Here is a 15,620-nt window from a genome sequence, read left to right on the forward strand (position 1 = left end):
CATAAAAAGAAATGAAATTGAGTTATTTGTAGTGAGGTGCATAGACCTAGAGACTTTCATACAAAGTGAAGTCAGTCAGAAAGAGAAAAACAAATATTGTATGCTAACACATATATATGGAATCTAAAAAAAAAAAAAAATCGGTTCTGAAGAACCTAAGGGCAGGACAGGAATAAAGATGCAGACATAGAGCATGGACCTGAGGACACGGGGAGGGGGAAGGGTAAGCTGGGACGAAGTGAGAGAGTGGCATGGACATATATACACTACCAAATGTAAAAGAGATAGCTAGTGGGAAGCAGCCACATAGCACAGGGAGATCAGCTCAGTGCTTTGTGACCACCTATAGGGGTGGGATAGGAAGGGTGGGAGGGAGATGCAAGAGAGAGGGGATATGGGGATATATGTATACGTAGAGCTGATTCACTTTGTTATCAAGCAGAAACTACCACACCATTGTAAAACAATTATATTCCAATAAATATGTTAAAAAAATTTCCTTAAGGAAGGAAGAAATCGGGATGAAGAGAAAGAGACAAAAGACTGACTTCTTTGAATATATTTCCTTTATTGATTTGATTCAGATCTGTGTAAATAATTCAGAAAATTGTAAAACAAAAGTAAATTCAAAAGCAATTCATTGTGGAAGCAACCCAAGTTTCCATCAACAGATGAATGGATCAACAAAATGTGGTACATAAATATAGTGGAATAGTATTCAGGAAGGAAATTCTGACACATGCTACGACATGAATGAACGCTGAGGACATTATGGTAAGTTACATAAACCAGTAACAAAAAGACAAATATTATATGATTCTGCTTATATTAGGTACCTAGAAGAGTCAAACTCACAGAGCCAGAGAGTAGAATGGTGGTTGTGAGGAGCTGGAGGAGGAGGAATGGGGAGGTGTGTAATGGGGACAGAGTTTCAGTTTTGCAAGATGAAAAGTTCTGGAGATCTCTTAGACAACGATGTGAATAAACATTACTGAAAAGTGCACTTTAAAATGGTTAAGGTGGTAGATTTTGTTATATGCTTTTACCAGAATTAAAAGTAATTTCATAATAAAAATTTAAAAAGCAATTCCTAAGTATTGAAAATAAAATGTAGTGAACCTAGCTATATACGTCCAGTTAGTAGTATAAGCACAGAGAAACTATTTCAAGTAACTTTTAAAAACAATGGTTGTACTATACATAACCTAGAAGCAAAATAACAATCAAAGAGAAAAAAAACAGAAAAACTTTTAACTATTTTCAGTAATTATACTGTTGGTGGTAATGTTGGTATTGCTATTCTAGGTATTGTGGGAGAAAGCAATGAAAATAGACTATAACATAATTACTAGCGTCCCTAGTGACTCTGAGACCTGGGAGTGCTAGTGTGGGAAGAAGGAGATACACATATATAGGAGAAAGGAGGTCAAGTAAAAGCCCTACATCCTGAATATAAACTAGAACTATAAGCATAACATATTTTGACTTTAAAAACAAAAAAAAATACCCCATATACAAATTTCCCTGATATAACCACTAAAAAGGTCTATAAACAGTTACCATCTTGGTGGCAAGTGCACCCCTAGCACCCACACTGCTCCACTAAAAGAGAACCAGGGGTCCTTGTACTAACAGCTGATTTCAGGTCTGGAGCAGGAAATGTACCAGACAAGTCCAGAACACTTTCTTGTGCCAGACAGCAAAGAAGCTGTCACAACCAATTAGACTCAGATCAAAATTACTTGGGAATCAACCTGAAGATGTTCACATTAGTTAAAGGTGGGACAACCTGAAAATCAATAAGAATAAAAGCTACAATGGATTGAAATCATCAAATGCTTGAATTCTTGCCTTCACAATGATTTTTTAAAAAATAATTGGGCACTATGAGAAGATGCCAAACAACCAATTCCTTATTTTGAAAACTTGTAAACAAAGGAAAAGAATCAAGTTTTAATCTTGCCTTTCCTATGTAAACTGTCTCATTGAGTAATAAGAGATGAGGGGAAATTTCTCTTTAAAGATGGACTTACACTAATAAATAAAGCATAGGAAAGTGAAAAGACAACCAACCCATGGAATGGTAGAAAACATCTGCCAACCATGTATCTGATAAGGAACTTGTATCTAGAATATACAAATTCTAACAATGCAGTAACACAAAGATAATACAATTTAAAAATGCACAAAGGATCTGAACAGACATTTCTCCAAAGAAGATGTACAAAGAATCAGTAAGCATATCAAAATATACTTGAAATCATTCGTCATCAGGGAGATGCAAAGCAAAACCACACCTGCTAGAATGGCTAGGAAAAAAACTCAGATAGAAACAAGTGTTGGTGAGGATGTGGAGAAATCAGAACCTGCTTACACTTGCATACACTTGCTGGAGGGAATGGTGCAGCCGCTTTGGAAAAGGGTCTGGTTATTCCTCAAATGGTTAAACATAGAGTTGTCATATGACCCAGCAATTCCACTCCTAGGTGTATATTTAAAAGAAAGAAAGACTTATGCCCACACAAGAACTTGTACACAAATGTTTACAGCAGCATTATTCATCATAGACAAAAAGTGAAAAAACACCAGATGTCCATCAACACATGAATGGATAAACAAAATGTGGTATACCTATACAATGGACTATTATTAGGTCATAAATAGGAATGAAGTACTGATGCATGCATCACACAGGTGAACTTGAAAATATTAGCCAAAGTGAAAGAAGCCAATTATAAAAGACTACAAATTATATGATTCCATTAATATGAAAGTCTAGAAAAGGGAAACCTATAGAGACAGAAAGTAGAATAGTGGTTACTCAGGGCTGAGCGGAGTGAGAGACAGCTAAAGGGTACAGGACTGCTTTCTGATGTGATGAAATATTCTAAAATTGTGGTGACGGTTGAATTTGTCTGTGAAGATACCAAAAAGCCACTGAATTGTACACTTAAGATGGATGAAGTGTATGGTATGTGAATTATATCTCAATAAAGCTGTTTTAAAACAATAAAAGAAAATGAAAGAAAACAGTAATGATAAAATTAGAATATCTCATTTTGCAACCCCTAATCAACGAATGGATATAAGTATCCAGCTACAGCATCACAGAGAGAGGAGCCATACATTTGGGCCTCCTGAAGGGTTTAGTCTACTTCTCTATGAAGTAGACTAAACCTGTATTTGATTAAACCTCTAAACCTAACTATTTACAGGAAATACAGAGGAAAAAGGAGCATGGTAAAGAACGACAGTAATGAAACAGCAAAATCCCCAAGACTGTCAGAAACTGTTAAAAGAAAAGCAATCCAGTTTCTTCAACACATAAATTGCAAGGGAAAAAAAGAGATGATAGGAAACCTATAAATAAAAACAGACTTATAAGACATGACAACTAATTCCAATGTGTGGAACTTATCTAGATCTTGACTGTTTTTTTAAGTGCGAAAAAGAACAATCATTTATGACATTTGAGACAACTGAAATTTTAACAATGACAGGATATGTAATATGAAAGAATTATTATTAATTTTTCAGATGTGAAATGGTCTTGTGGTTATATTTTTTAAAAAGAGAGTCCATATCATTTAAATTCATATTAAATTCATATTAAAATATGGGGTATTTAGGACTTGCTTCAAATAATGTGAGTGGGGGAAGTAGACAGGGCAAAATTGGCCATACACTGATGGTTTGTTAGGGGTAGGTAATGGGTTCAGCAGAGTTTGTTATACTCTTTTTTTTTTTTGTACGTTTAAAATCTGCCATAAAAGATTTTATTAAATCTCAGATAAGCTTAAAAAAAAAAAGAGGAAGAAAATTCCCTACTATAATGAATAGCTATTAAGAAAAGAATAATACACCTAATAATTTCTAATTAGGTGTAAAGAATAATACACCTAATAATTCCTAATAATTAGGAGTTAGACATTCCTAATCAGGCATTCTGTCCCTGAAGTAGGTATAGAGACAATATTTAAGATGCAGTTACCATAATTTCAGCAGGGAACACTAAAGACATTTTGAAAAATGGTATGAATATCATTCTCTACCCTCACCATCTGCTGCTATAATGAAACATACCAGAGTGCCTGACCTCTTTGTATGTCTCTAAACAGGAACATCTACTGCACGAGGCAATATCTGTTTAGGAGAAGAGAGCTCAGGGTGAAGGTACAGCAGAGAGAGACACGACCACAAAGTCTTCTGCATCGCAGTACCTGAAGCAGATCCCCAGGGTATTAAAAAAAGCATACAGATTTTTCAAATTCAAAAAGCACATGATTGGGCTTCCCTGGTGGCGCAGTGGTTGGGAGTCCGCCTGCCGATGCAGAGGACGCGGGTTCGTGCCCCGGTCTGGGAAGATCCCACATGCCACGGAGCGGCTGGGCCCGTGAGCCATGGCCGCTGGGCCTGCGCGTCGGGAGCCTGTGCTCCGCAACGGGAGAGGCCACGGCAGTGAGAGGCCCGTGTAACACACACACAAAAAAAAAAAAAAAAAAAAAAAAAAGCACATGATTTAAAAACAAAAACAAACTGAAAAGCCACAACTCTATGTATACTAAGACATCTCTGCATCTTAGAAAATTATAGGAGGGAAAAATGAAGTTGGTTAAAATAGCTTATCATAGGGACTTTTTTTTATTTTTAAAATGCTCAAGGACATTTGAGAAGATGGAAAGATAACTCGTTTTATGACTGATCATTAAATACTTAGCATGAGATTTTCTTCTAATCTGTTAGAAGCAAAGAGCCAGAAATAGCTAAGAAAAATGTGTGGGAAGGCAGAAAAGGAGTCCAAGGACTAAGAAAAGTATGACAGCTCAGACACTCCACAACTGGCCTATGAAATACAGGAAGAATCAAAGAGGAAACATCTATTGTCACCAAATCTTCAATGAGCCACTGTCATCAATATGAAAATACCCAGAGGCCTCTTTGTCACTTTATCTAGACACAAGTTTTCTTACTTTAACATTTTTGTTAATAGACGCTATTTTTTTCCGAGGAGTTTTAGATTTACGGCAAAATGGAGCAGAAAGTAGTGTTTCCATATACTCCCACTCCTCTTTCCGCCCCTCAGTAACAGCCTTCCCCCACTATTAACATCCCAAACCAGAGTGGTACATTTGTTACAATCAATGAACCTACATTGACACATCATTGTCACCTAAAGCCCACCGTTTACATTAGGGTTCACTCTCAGTGCTGTACATTCTATGAGTTTTGATAAATGTATAATGCATCTACCATTATACTATGATACAGAATAGTACTGCTGCCCTAAAAATCTCCTGCACTCTGCCTCTTCATCCCTCCTTTCCCCAAACCCACTACAAATACTTCCTAATACTTTAAAAGTGACCAAAACAGGCTGGAATGAGCATTTTTGGTCCTCAAGGAAAGAAATTCCTACAAAGTCTACAGTAATAATGCTGGTCCCTTAGAGGTTATATTAACAGCTTTTCTCCCTTTATTATGTACAGATTGTTGTTGTTTCTAACAATTCACCAAAGCTTATTTCCTAAATTATTATTATTATTTTTTAAAACTTTTGCAATGTACTGGCAACGCATTTCTTGACAGTAATATCCACTTGTCCTCTGCTTGGACTGACTAAAACGCTTTTAAAAATCCAGTAAGCTTTTAAGAGAACCCAACTTGTTTTCTGCAGTTGTCAAAAGGCAAATCCAGGCCTTGGGCAGTGGCTTTTATTTTCCATCTGCACATTTTAACAATATAGCTTACAAACCTCTAAAGAAAAACATCTGTTGATTTTTGACCCACATCTCCACACTGGAGTTTTTAAATAACTGGTTAAAGACGTCTCTCCAACCATTTAGAAAACAGGTTCTCTTGAAAAATGAGAGAAGAAAAGAAAAGAGAAGAGAAGAAAAGAGAAGAAAAGAAAAGAGAATAAAATGAACCATCTCACTGAAAGCCTCTGGAGCTTTGGGGAGTTCCAGCCAGTTATAGCAGGAAGAAGTAATTCACTGTAATTGTCCCAATTAAGAGATAGAAAATAAAGATAAAATTTGAGCTGTATTCTATTTTCAGAAACTAAAGGAGGTCATAAGCTTCCCCTTATGAAAATAAGTTAAATCTTATAAAAATTAAGAAAGGAAAGTATTTCAGGACCTGCAATCTTACGTTCTGTCAATTTCCTTGCACCAATCAGTTGTGATGGAAATATCATTCCCGGGGATGCTGTGCTTTTCCATCAAACCCAGTACTTCTTAAATGGCAGGTTTTAATTTTCTGACCCCAGAGAAAGGCATGATATAAAATGAGCAATTACCTTTGATTTTTCTTCATTTTCTCTATAAAATTCTGCCATCTGTTCCTCCTGCTCTTCAATAACATCCTTGAGGGTATCTACTTGGTATATCAAATTGTTCTTCTCATTGTCTAACTGTGCATTGGAAACCATGGCTTTCTTGTATTTTTCTTCCACTTCGGACAAAGACTCCTAAATGAAAGTCAAAGTCATCAGCCTAATATCTAATATATGTTCATTGCCTATATGCCATATAACAGGAAACTATAGCACTGGCACAAACACATGAACATGTATTTTTGCAAAATAAAAGCAGTTTGGGGAACCCTTTGTTTAGTAACATGCACATAAAACAGGAGGATGACAATAAGCCAAGAACGCATCATTATAAGCACTTTATGGGCTCTCTGCTATCCAAAACAAATTCAAGCAGCAGTGCAGCCTCTGAAAGACGAAAAGGTGTGCAGACAACATATAAGAGTCATAGTGTAAAAATCATAAAATACAGAATCATTAATGGTTTCAGAAATGTTACTCCTGTAGTTTTTAACAACAGCTATTTGCAACAGAATACAGATACAACAGAAGACAGCCTCTCTTTACTCAAGTAAATTTCATACTTATTTGAATTGCACCACTTCCTGGACCTGTGTTTTCAGTACTTTCTTGGTCTGCATAACATTAATGTAAATGTATAAACATTTTGTCTAGCAACTTCAAATATTAGCCATTTTTAAATAAGTAAGCAATATAAAAACTATTATTTAAGAAAAAAGAGCTACCACTCAATGCCTAAATTTTTATATACTTCAAAGTTTTCTGCCTAAAATAGCTTACAGCCTGTTTCTTAATAACTACATCTATTTTGGTAGATTACTACTACCTAGCAGTATTTTTTAAACTAAAAAGAAAAACATTTCACATAGAAAAAGTCATCACTTCTGGAAGTAAATTTTTATTTAAAAAAAATTTTTGGCCATGCGGCATGCAGGATCTCAGTTCCCCAACCAGGAATTGAACCCACACCCCTGCAGTGGAAGTGCAGAGTCTTAACCACTGGACCGCCAGGGAAATCCCTGGAAATAAAATTTTAAAATATTAATGCAAATGTTTAACAAAAGATCAGTGATATAGAACTGAGAGTCCAGAATCCTTACATTTATGATCAACTGATATTTGACAAGGGTGCCCAGACAACTCAGTGGGGAAAGAGTAGGTTTTTCAATAAATGGTGTTGGGACAACTGAGATCCACATGCAAGCGAATAAAGTTGGACTCCTACTTCACACCAAACACAAAAATTAACTCAAAATGGATCAGAGACCTAAATTAAAAGCTAAAACGCTTCCCAGAAAACACAGAGTAAATCTTCATGACTTTGGAGTGGGCAATGGTTTCTCAGATATGGTACCAAACTATCAATGAAAGAAAAAGTAGACTTTATCAAAATCAAAAATGTTTATGCTACAAACAATACCACCAAGAAAGTAAAAAGACAACCCACAAAATGGGAGAAAATATATGTAAATCTTATATCTGATAAGGAACTTGTATCCAGAATATATAAAGAACACTTAGAAATCAATAATTAAAAGACACATCATTCAATTTTAAAATGGGTAAGGATATGACCAGATATTCCTCCAAAGATGGTGTACAAATGGACAATAAGAATATAAGAACTTTCTTAATATAATTAGTGATTAGGGAAATGCACATCAAAACCATAATGAGATACTACTTCAGATCTACTAGGATGGTTATTATCTATAATCAAAAAATGAGAAACAAGATAAGTGTTGGTGAGGATATGAAAAAACTAGACTCCTCATACATTGCTGGGAAGAAGGTAAAATACTGCAGCTACTTTGGAAAACAGGTTGGCAGTACTTCAAAATGTTAAACATAGAGTTACCATATGACCCAACAATTCTATTGCTAGGTATTCTACCCAAGAGAAATGAAAAGATATGTCTATACAAAAAGCTGTACACAAATGTTTACAGCAGCATTATTCATAATAGCCCCAAACTAGAAACAATCCAAATGCCTATCAACTCACAAACGGATTAACAAAATGTAGTAAATCCATACAGTGGAATACTACTCATTTTATACACACACACACACGTACGTGTGTGTATGTGTATATATGTACATATATGTATACACACACACACACACACACTGATGTGTTTTATAACACGGATGAATCTTGAAAACATTATGTAAAGTAAAAAGCCAATCACGGGCTTCCCTGGTGGCACAGTGGTTGAGAGTCCACCTGCCGATACAGGGGACACGGGTTCGTGTCCCGGTCCGGGAAGATCCCACATGCCGCGGAGCAGCTGGGCCCATGGCCTGTGCTGCTCCGCAACGGGAGAGGCCACAACAGTGAGAGGCCCGCGTACAGCAAAAAAAAAAAAAAAAAAAAAAAAAAAAAAAAAAAAGCCAATCATGAAAGACAACATAGACTAGTGGTTACCCAGGGCTAGGTGCAGGAGTGGGAGTGGAGGAGTGGGGAACATCTGCTGATTAGTATGGGGTTTCTTCTTGGGGTAGTGAAAATGTTCTAAAATTGGTGACGGTTGCACAATTCTGTGACTATGCAAAAAAACCCCACTGAATTGTACACTTTAAATGGGTAAATTTTATGGTATGTGATTTATATCTCAATAAAGATACACACAAACACATATGCATACACTTAATAATTCTTCACAACCTGGGCCTGTATTAACAGTAATAATTCTTCACAACCCAGGACTGTATTAACAGGTAAGATTTATATTATGATTGAGAACAAATGTACCCAAAATAAAGAATATAAGCCCAGTTAACTGTATAATGGTTCAAATATAGTAGGTATCTTAACACAATGCAGAATTCAGAATGATTCTCATCCATCTCAGAGACTAATAGCAAAAAAAAAAGTCCTCCTCACAACTCAGTCCCATACAAAATGGGGCATGACTGCACGAACACCAGAATGTAAGACAGTTCAAGCAGTAGCTGCAAGGACACAATATATAACATAACAAAACTGACATAAAATGTATGGAGTGTACTTTTTCCTTTAAACAAAAGACCACAGAAGACTATTTTAAACTTAAATGTCAAGGTAGTTTGTTGTTGTTGTTTTGGCCACACGGCTTGCAGGGTCTTAGCTCCCCAACCAGGGACTGAACCCTCAGCAGTGAAAGATCGGAGTCCTACCACTGGACCGCCAGCAAATTCCCTCAAGGTAGTTTTAATGATTTTAATCTAGCTCACACAGTGATACCCATAAGGAATGAGTTTTACTTAAACATGTCTAAGGCAGCGATGTTCAGTGTAGGTGCTGGACTAGAAGCAACAGCATTATCTGGGACCTGGTTAAAAACACAAATTTTCAACCACTCCGTCCTAGACCTACTGAATGAGAAAATCTGGGAGTAGGGTCCAGCAATCTGTGATAACAAGACCCAGGTGACTGTGGAGGGAGGGTAGAGGGGGGAAAAAGCACCTCAAAGGCAGACATACTTAAGAATAATGTCATAAGTAATGACTGAGCATCCTTTTTTAATAGAATATAGATATATCACACCACCATGCTTTGACCACCAACCAGATAATTTTTTAAAAGATTTTTTTCCATTTAAAAGAGTCATTTCAAGGATAAACATAATTTGAAGTCAAGTTCAATTACACACTAACCATGAATTAAGAAAAGGGGACTTATCTGTTCAGAGTCTCAAATAAGGTTAATCTGTTTTTTGTATCTTTCAAAAAATGAAATAAATGGTAGATCTAAAAGGTAAGGGGAAAATGTTTAAGATAAAATAAAAAACGAGTAAGAATGTCTTTGAATCACTTGCTTTCCTGATACATTATGTTACGTACGAGACTTTAAAATGAATGTATTTATTGAATGTACTGGATTTGTTCCATTGATCTAAGATATTTCCAAGTCATATCTCTAAAACCTTAAAAGGGGGATTAAATCCTGAAGATGAGAGCAGTAAGACTAACTGAGCACATCAGCTCACTAACTCTGGGATCTTCCTGATGTTTACCGACAACCACACACTGTTGTCAGCAGTGTCCAGGCTTCCCAGGGGCGCTCTCCATAGGCCTTCCCACCCTTTCTGGACCATAATCCCCTGCATGAAGTTTCTGGCTGGCAGCTGGGCTAAGTCCAATCATGCTTGGCGGCTGAGCAAAGCCTTGACCATTAGGTCTACACTCTGTCCTTTGAGCATATCCTGAGTCACCTTTCTGAATGCCCTGCTTACGCATTTTTAGAGGCCTGGTGTGTATTTCTATTTCAAATAGGGACCTACATGTATTTAGAGAAACTTAGAGTAATTCATAATACTAGGTTTGAACTTCATAAGAAAACATAGGGAAGAGCATGAAAATCAAGTGCCATTTACAACTAAAATGTCTGCCTCACATGGACACTTCTACTGAAAACTGGTAGCCATCCTTGACTGGAAGAAATAAGGCCCATTTAAATTTACCTCCAAATGCTTTAAGGCACCGAATCTGTATAACCCTTTTTGATCTATGTGAAAAACAATCAAAAGAAAAAGAAAACACAGTGCTCATGTTTCAGGGTCCTTCCTCCAGAAGGAATATTTATAGTAATGCTCTTTCTCTTAGATGCTTCTTCCTTCTACTCCTAATACTGACTGAATTTGGTGACAGAAACAGGCAATGCTCTTTCATTTAGCTTTGGAAGAATTTTAAGGTCTAATTCTCAATAAAAAATATTCTTAGAACACTTTTTAGGGTTTTGCCCAACTCAATTTTGTAAGGCTAAGACACAAGGGATACGTAAGTATTTTATAAGGTTTAAAAACTGTAAGGCATAATATCTTTTCCTGAATATTCCAAAAACTACAGTACACATTTAAACATAAGCAGAGATTGGAAGTTCGCCTTTCCTATGCATTGCAGGTTAAGCACATGCTTGAAAGACAAACACTGTTAGTAAAGCTATGTGCAGTGGGGTTAATAGAATTTGTGAAACCACCATTACCAACACTTCTGCGTACAGAGAACATGCTTGGGCTGCAAAATGGGCCCTGATACCTTTAGTTCCTTAAGCCCCTGCATGTATCTCCCTTCTACATCCTGTATCTGGTCCTTAAGGTCATAGATATCCTGCAGGACATAGGAATGAACCATTGCATAAAACCACACACAAAGTCTCAAAGGATTCAGATGAAAATGTGAATTACTTCTGCATATTCCAGACTAAAAGCAGAGAAACTGAGGTACACAAACGTAACTGCCACTGCAAACTGCTAAAAGGGGCAAACAGGCAAGTGATGGTGGGACTGGGGAAGGCCTGGAGTAATCATTCTAACATATCAAATACTTCCTTGACATTAACTCCTGTGGAAAAAACATTAGCAAATGGGGCTGGGGCTGTGTACAAAAGCTATATAAGTTATAACATTTTTTAACATACAATTTAAAAAACTGTATCAATCATTCAAATAATTTTTAGCATAACACTACACCGATAAATAGTAAAATATGCAGTAAATTAATTATAAGCTGAATTTGAGTCATGCAGAAGTTTTAAAAAATGTAAAACTAGATATGAACAAAGTTGTCTTTCAATGACTTGGTTACTGACCACAATTAATTTGGGGGAAAGATAGGTAAAGGGAGGGGTATTAAACAAATATTTTAAACACAGTGTCAAATGAGAGAGTCTATCCTGAGGACATCATTTAAATGATAAGAAAAGCCTTTGCTCCAAATGTTACCATAATCCTTATAAAAAAAGTGAAGCAGGTCAAATTTTAAATGGAAAATATTGTTTCCCTTGTACCCGACCTTGCTACATGAGGTCTATTCTGGATGGTTGATTTAGGGGGAAAATAATTCTACAGGGCCCTGAACATAACTGTACAATTACAGGCAGGATCAATTATCAAAGGCCCATTACACAGAGTTTCTATATGATATCTCCTCTGCCCGCTTCATTCCCTCCTTGGTAGGTTTGTCTTTTATTCATTGGTTCATTCGACAGACATTTATCAAGTGCCTATTAGGAGCCAAATGCTAGGATACAAAAATCTCATTTCCTTCAAGGAGGTTGTTCTCTCAAAGAAGAAATACAAGTAAACAGCAAGCACAAGCTCAGTCTGAGGCTGGAATGCCCCATCCTTTTGTCCCACTAGAAAATAGCACCTAAAGGCAAGAGTTAAGCTTATTCAACGTTGCACCCTTGTGCTTATGCCTGGTACTTAGGAAGAGTTCAGTAACACTGACCCCTTCAAAGTCAGAGCCAGGCTGACCTGGGCCTCCTTCTGCAGTGCCGCTGCCGCTGTTCCAATCCTCACCCTCTCCTAACCTTCAGCCCACTTTTACGAGCTGCCCATTTCACAAGCCAGACTCCTGCTCCTACCCCGCCCACAATCTTACTCAGTCCCCACCGGTCCCTCCCTCCTCCTCTACTATGTCAGTGGGAAGGGGCGGCCACCTTCCATCCATCTGATCCCTGGACATTCCTCTCACCCACTCAGGCACTTTCTCAGTCAGCTACCCCTTCTCCTTCCTTAACCTTCATAGTCTCTCTCTACTGGCTCAATCCAACCAATGAAAACAACAACTAATGCTGCCTTTAAAAGAACACAAAAACCTCTTAACTTCCTCTCTCTCTGTACTGACCAAACAACTTCCATTCTCCAATACTCTCTTCAGAGCAAGTTGCCTACGTTTTCTCCCATCACAGTTTTGAGTTGCTCATCTCATCCCCATTGTTCAACCACAAGGTAACTCTTCTCCTTGCCTCCAATGCTTCTTCCAGTCTGTGGTCAATCTTTAGGAATGCAAATCCGATAGTACCGCTCCGCTATTTAATACCCCCTAGTTGTCAGGGTAAACCTGAATTCCTGCCACACAAGGTGCTTTGTGATATGGCCCATCACTACTTCTCCAGCCTTCTCTCTCACCCACTAGGAATCCTTACTTCTCATCCTACCCTCTGGCAACTTTGCTATACAGATAATCTTGTGGGTCTCTGAATTTAACTATCTGAGAAAGCCTTCACCCTTCAGCTTCTTTGCCTGGTTAATTTTTATTCTTCATTCACCCCTTGTCTCCTCCGAAAAGCCTTTTTTAAAATCTCTTCTTCTAGTCTAATTTAGATGATGCTTCTCTGAATTCCCTTAACAGCCCTATTCTTGCTACTACCATGGCATCACACCACCTGGTTTTACTGGTTTATATCCATTTGTCTTCCCTATGAAACAGCGAACTCTTTAAGTCCAAAGTGTGCTTTACTGCCTGACTCTGTGGGGCCAAGGGCTCAACAACGTTGAACGAATGAATAAATGCAATTTTTATTACTGCCCTTCCCTCGTTCCTCAAAAAGAGCATGTTCAGCAAATAGACATTGAAATACATTTTGAAAGGGTTATTAATAAGTATGGAGACTCAACTAATGGGTTAAATGAGCTTACATTACTCAGGTATTTCTGTCATCCCAAATATTATTATACTTGTCTTATCATGACACACTGAGAGATAACTGTATTCAGGCAGCCAAATAACACCATAATGGCTCAAAAGACTAATAATTCCCCAAATCTGGCTCCTTGTACATCCACATATTTTCCATTTAAAATATGGCCAATTATTTGAGAGAATTACTTTTATATACATTAGAAAGATTTTTTGGCATTTGTAAATTAGCAGAACTCATTCCAATATCATCAAATGTTCAGGAAAGAGAATGGAAGAATTAACTAATCTCCTTCCCTTCAGACCCTAGTCACATTCTTGAACTGCACTAACAATTTTTTTTAAAGAACTCATACCATACTTTTTTCTTCCTACCAAGACACATTAAATGTTAAATAGTTCCACTAGACTACAAAGAAGGCAAAAAACTTTATAAAAAGCAAACCAAAAATCGCGGTTTACCCGCAATTCACTTAATGAGGTGTCTGGATCTATTAAGCTGCTGGTGTCCCCGCTTCCTCGTCTGGATGAGTTTCCACTTAGAGGGGTTGTTGCTGAGGCAGAATTTCGAGATGAAGGCTAGAGAAAAAGAAATATGGCACTTTTAATTCTTGTTTCTTTAAAAATATATTTGCTGTGGAAACTAAAAGTGGGCCAGGGTGGTGGGGAGAGATCTAACACAGTGTGGACAAGAAGTTACCGAATGCAATCCACAGGCAATTTAGATTGGCTCTGGGGAGAGGGTACCCAGAGACGGGCCCAGGCATACTAAGCACGTGTGTTCGCTGGCTTTACTGGAATCTAGAATTCATAATAACTAAGAAGGAAATGGTTCGTGTGAGAGTTGTCTGTTTTCTAAGTTTATCTTTGCTGTATTGTAAACAGCACTGGGGTGAGTACATCTGCTTGATTTTAAACAGTTTTAGAATGTTATACTTGGTATGCTAATTAGCAGTCCTCCTATTTAGTTCCTGAAGCTGCTTGTTTAGAATCTTTTCTTTTCCTAATACTTTGCTGATAAAGTTGGAGATACTATTTGCAGCTGACAGCAACAATACCGTGTATCACTATGAATTCAGACTGCTCTTCCCACAATGAGTTTAAATGCGACACCATGCTACTGAATTAATAAATGGCAGGGATTTGTGCTATTCAATACAGCAGCCAACTAGCCACATGCAGTGATTGAGCACTTGGAATGTGGTTAGTCCACATTGAGAATTTTTTTTTTAGGTGTAAAATACACACCAGATTTCGAAGGCTTAGTGTAGAAAAAAGAATGTAAAATATTTCATTAATAAGTTTTCATATTGATTATGTTTAAATATTTTGGACATTTGGGTTAAATAAAATATATTATTTGTATTAATTTTATCTGTTTCTTTTTACTATTTTAGTGTGGCTGCTAGAAAATTTAAACTTACATATGTGGTTTACATTTGTGGCTTGCACTGTATTTCTGCTGGATAGAACTGGTACACCTTTTGGGGGCATAGCACAAAATTAATCCTGATAATTTCCCTAAGATGACTTTCTAAAAATATTTCTAGAAGAAAATTAGAGATTTTTTAAACACAAAGCAACTCCTAGAAAGGAGTTATTTTATTGTACTTCGAAGAATAATTTATCTATAATAGGAAAAAAACAAAACCCTCAGAGTTTGTCACCACCATTCCTAAAGATACTTCTTCATTTTCAGTATTTAATGGCTTCTTCTAAGGATTAAATTCTAGAGGAATGAAAATCAAAAGAGCAGCCAAAAGTTTAAGAGGTGACATTCAAGGAAATAAAATGCAGTGTCTTTTCTCCTCCCAGTGCTTCACATGATTCAACCACAGAGGAATCTGGGGGTCAAGGACAGGAAGTAGATGAAGAGAGG

At 37.1% G+C, this 15,620-nt stretch overlaps 1 protein-coding gene across 12 annotated transcripts in view; it reads right to left on the reverse strand.

Annotated features, from left to right (window-relative positions):
• The window catches only part of LRRFIP2 (LRR binding FLII interacting protein 2), a 97,256-nt gene that overhangs the window by 33,002 nt on the left and 48,634 nt on the right, over window positions 1–15,620 (reverse strand). For 6 of the 12 annotated variants that reach the window (XM_065884649.1, XM_065884647.1, XM_065884644.1 and 3 more), the window contains 3 exons: window positions 14,204–14,320; window positions 11,354–11,425; window positions 6,299–6,469 (listed from right to left, as the gene is read on the reverse strand). In XM_065884649.1, coding sequence (XP_065740721.1) covers window positions 6,299–6,469; window positions 11,354–11,425; window positions 14,204–14,320 — 360 coding nt within the window. The remainder of the gene's footprint in view (window positions 1–6,298; window positions 6,470–11,353; window positions 11,426–14,203; window positions 14,321–15,620) is intronic. The other 6 variants (XM_065884650.1, XM_065884648.1, XM_065884646.1 and 3 more) reach the window with 1 other exon arrangement.

This window comes from Phocoena phocoena, chromosome 10 (assembly GCF_963924675.1).
Source record: "Phocoena phocoena chromosome 10, mPhoPho1.1, whole genome shotgun sequence".
Classification (NCBI taxonomy): Eukaryota; Metazoa; Chordata; class Mammalia; order Artiodactyla; family Phocoenidae; genus Phocoena; species Phocoena phocoena.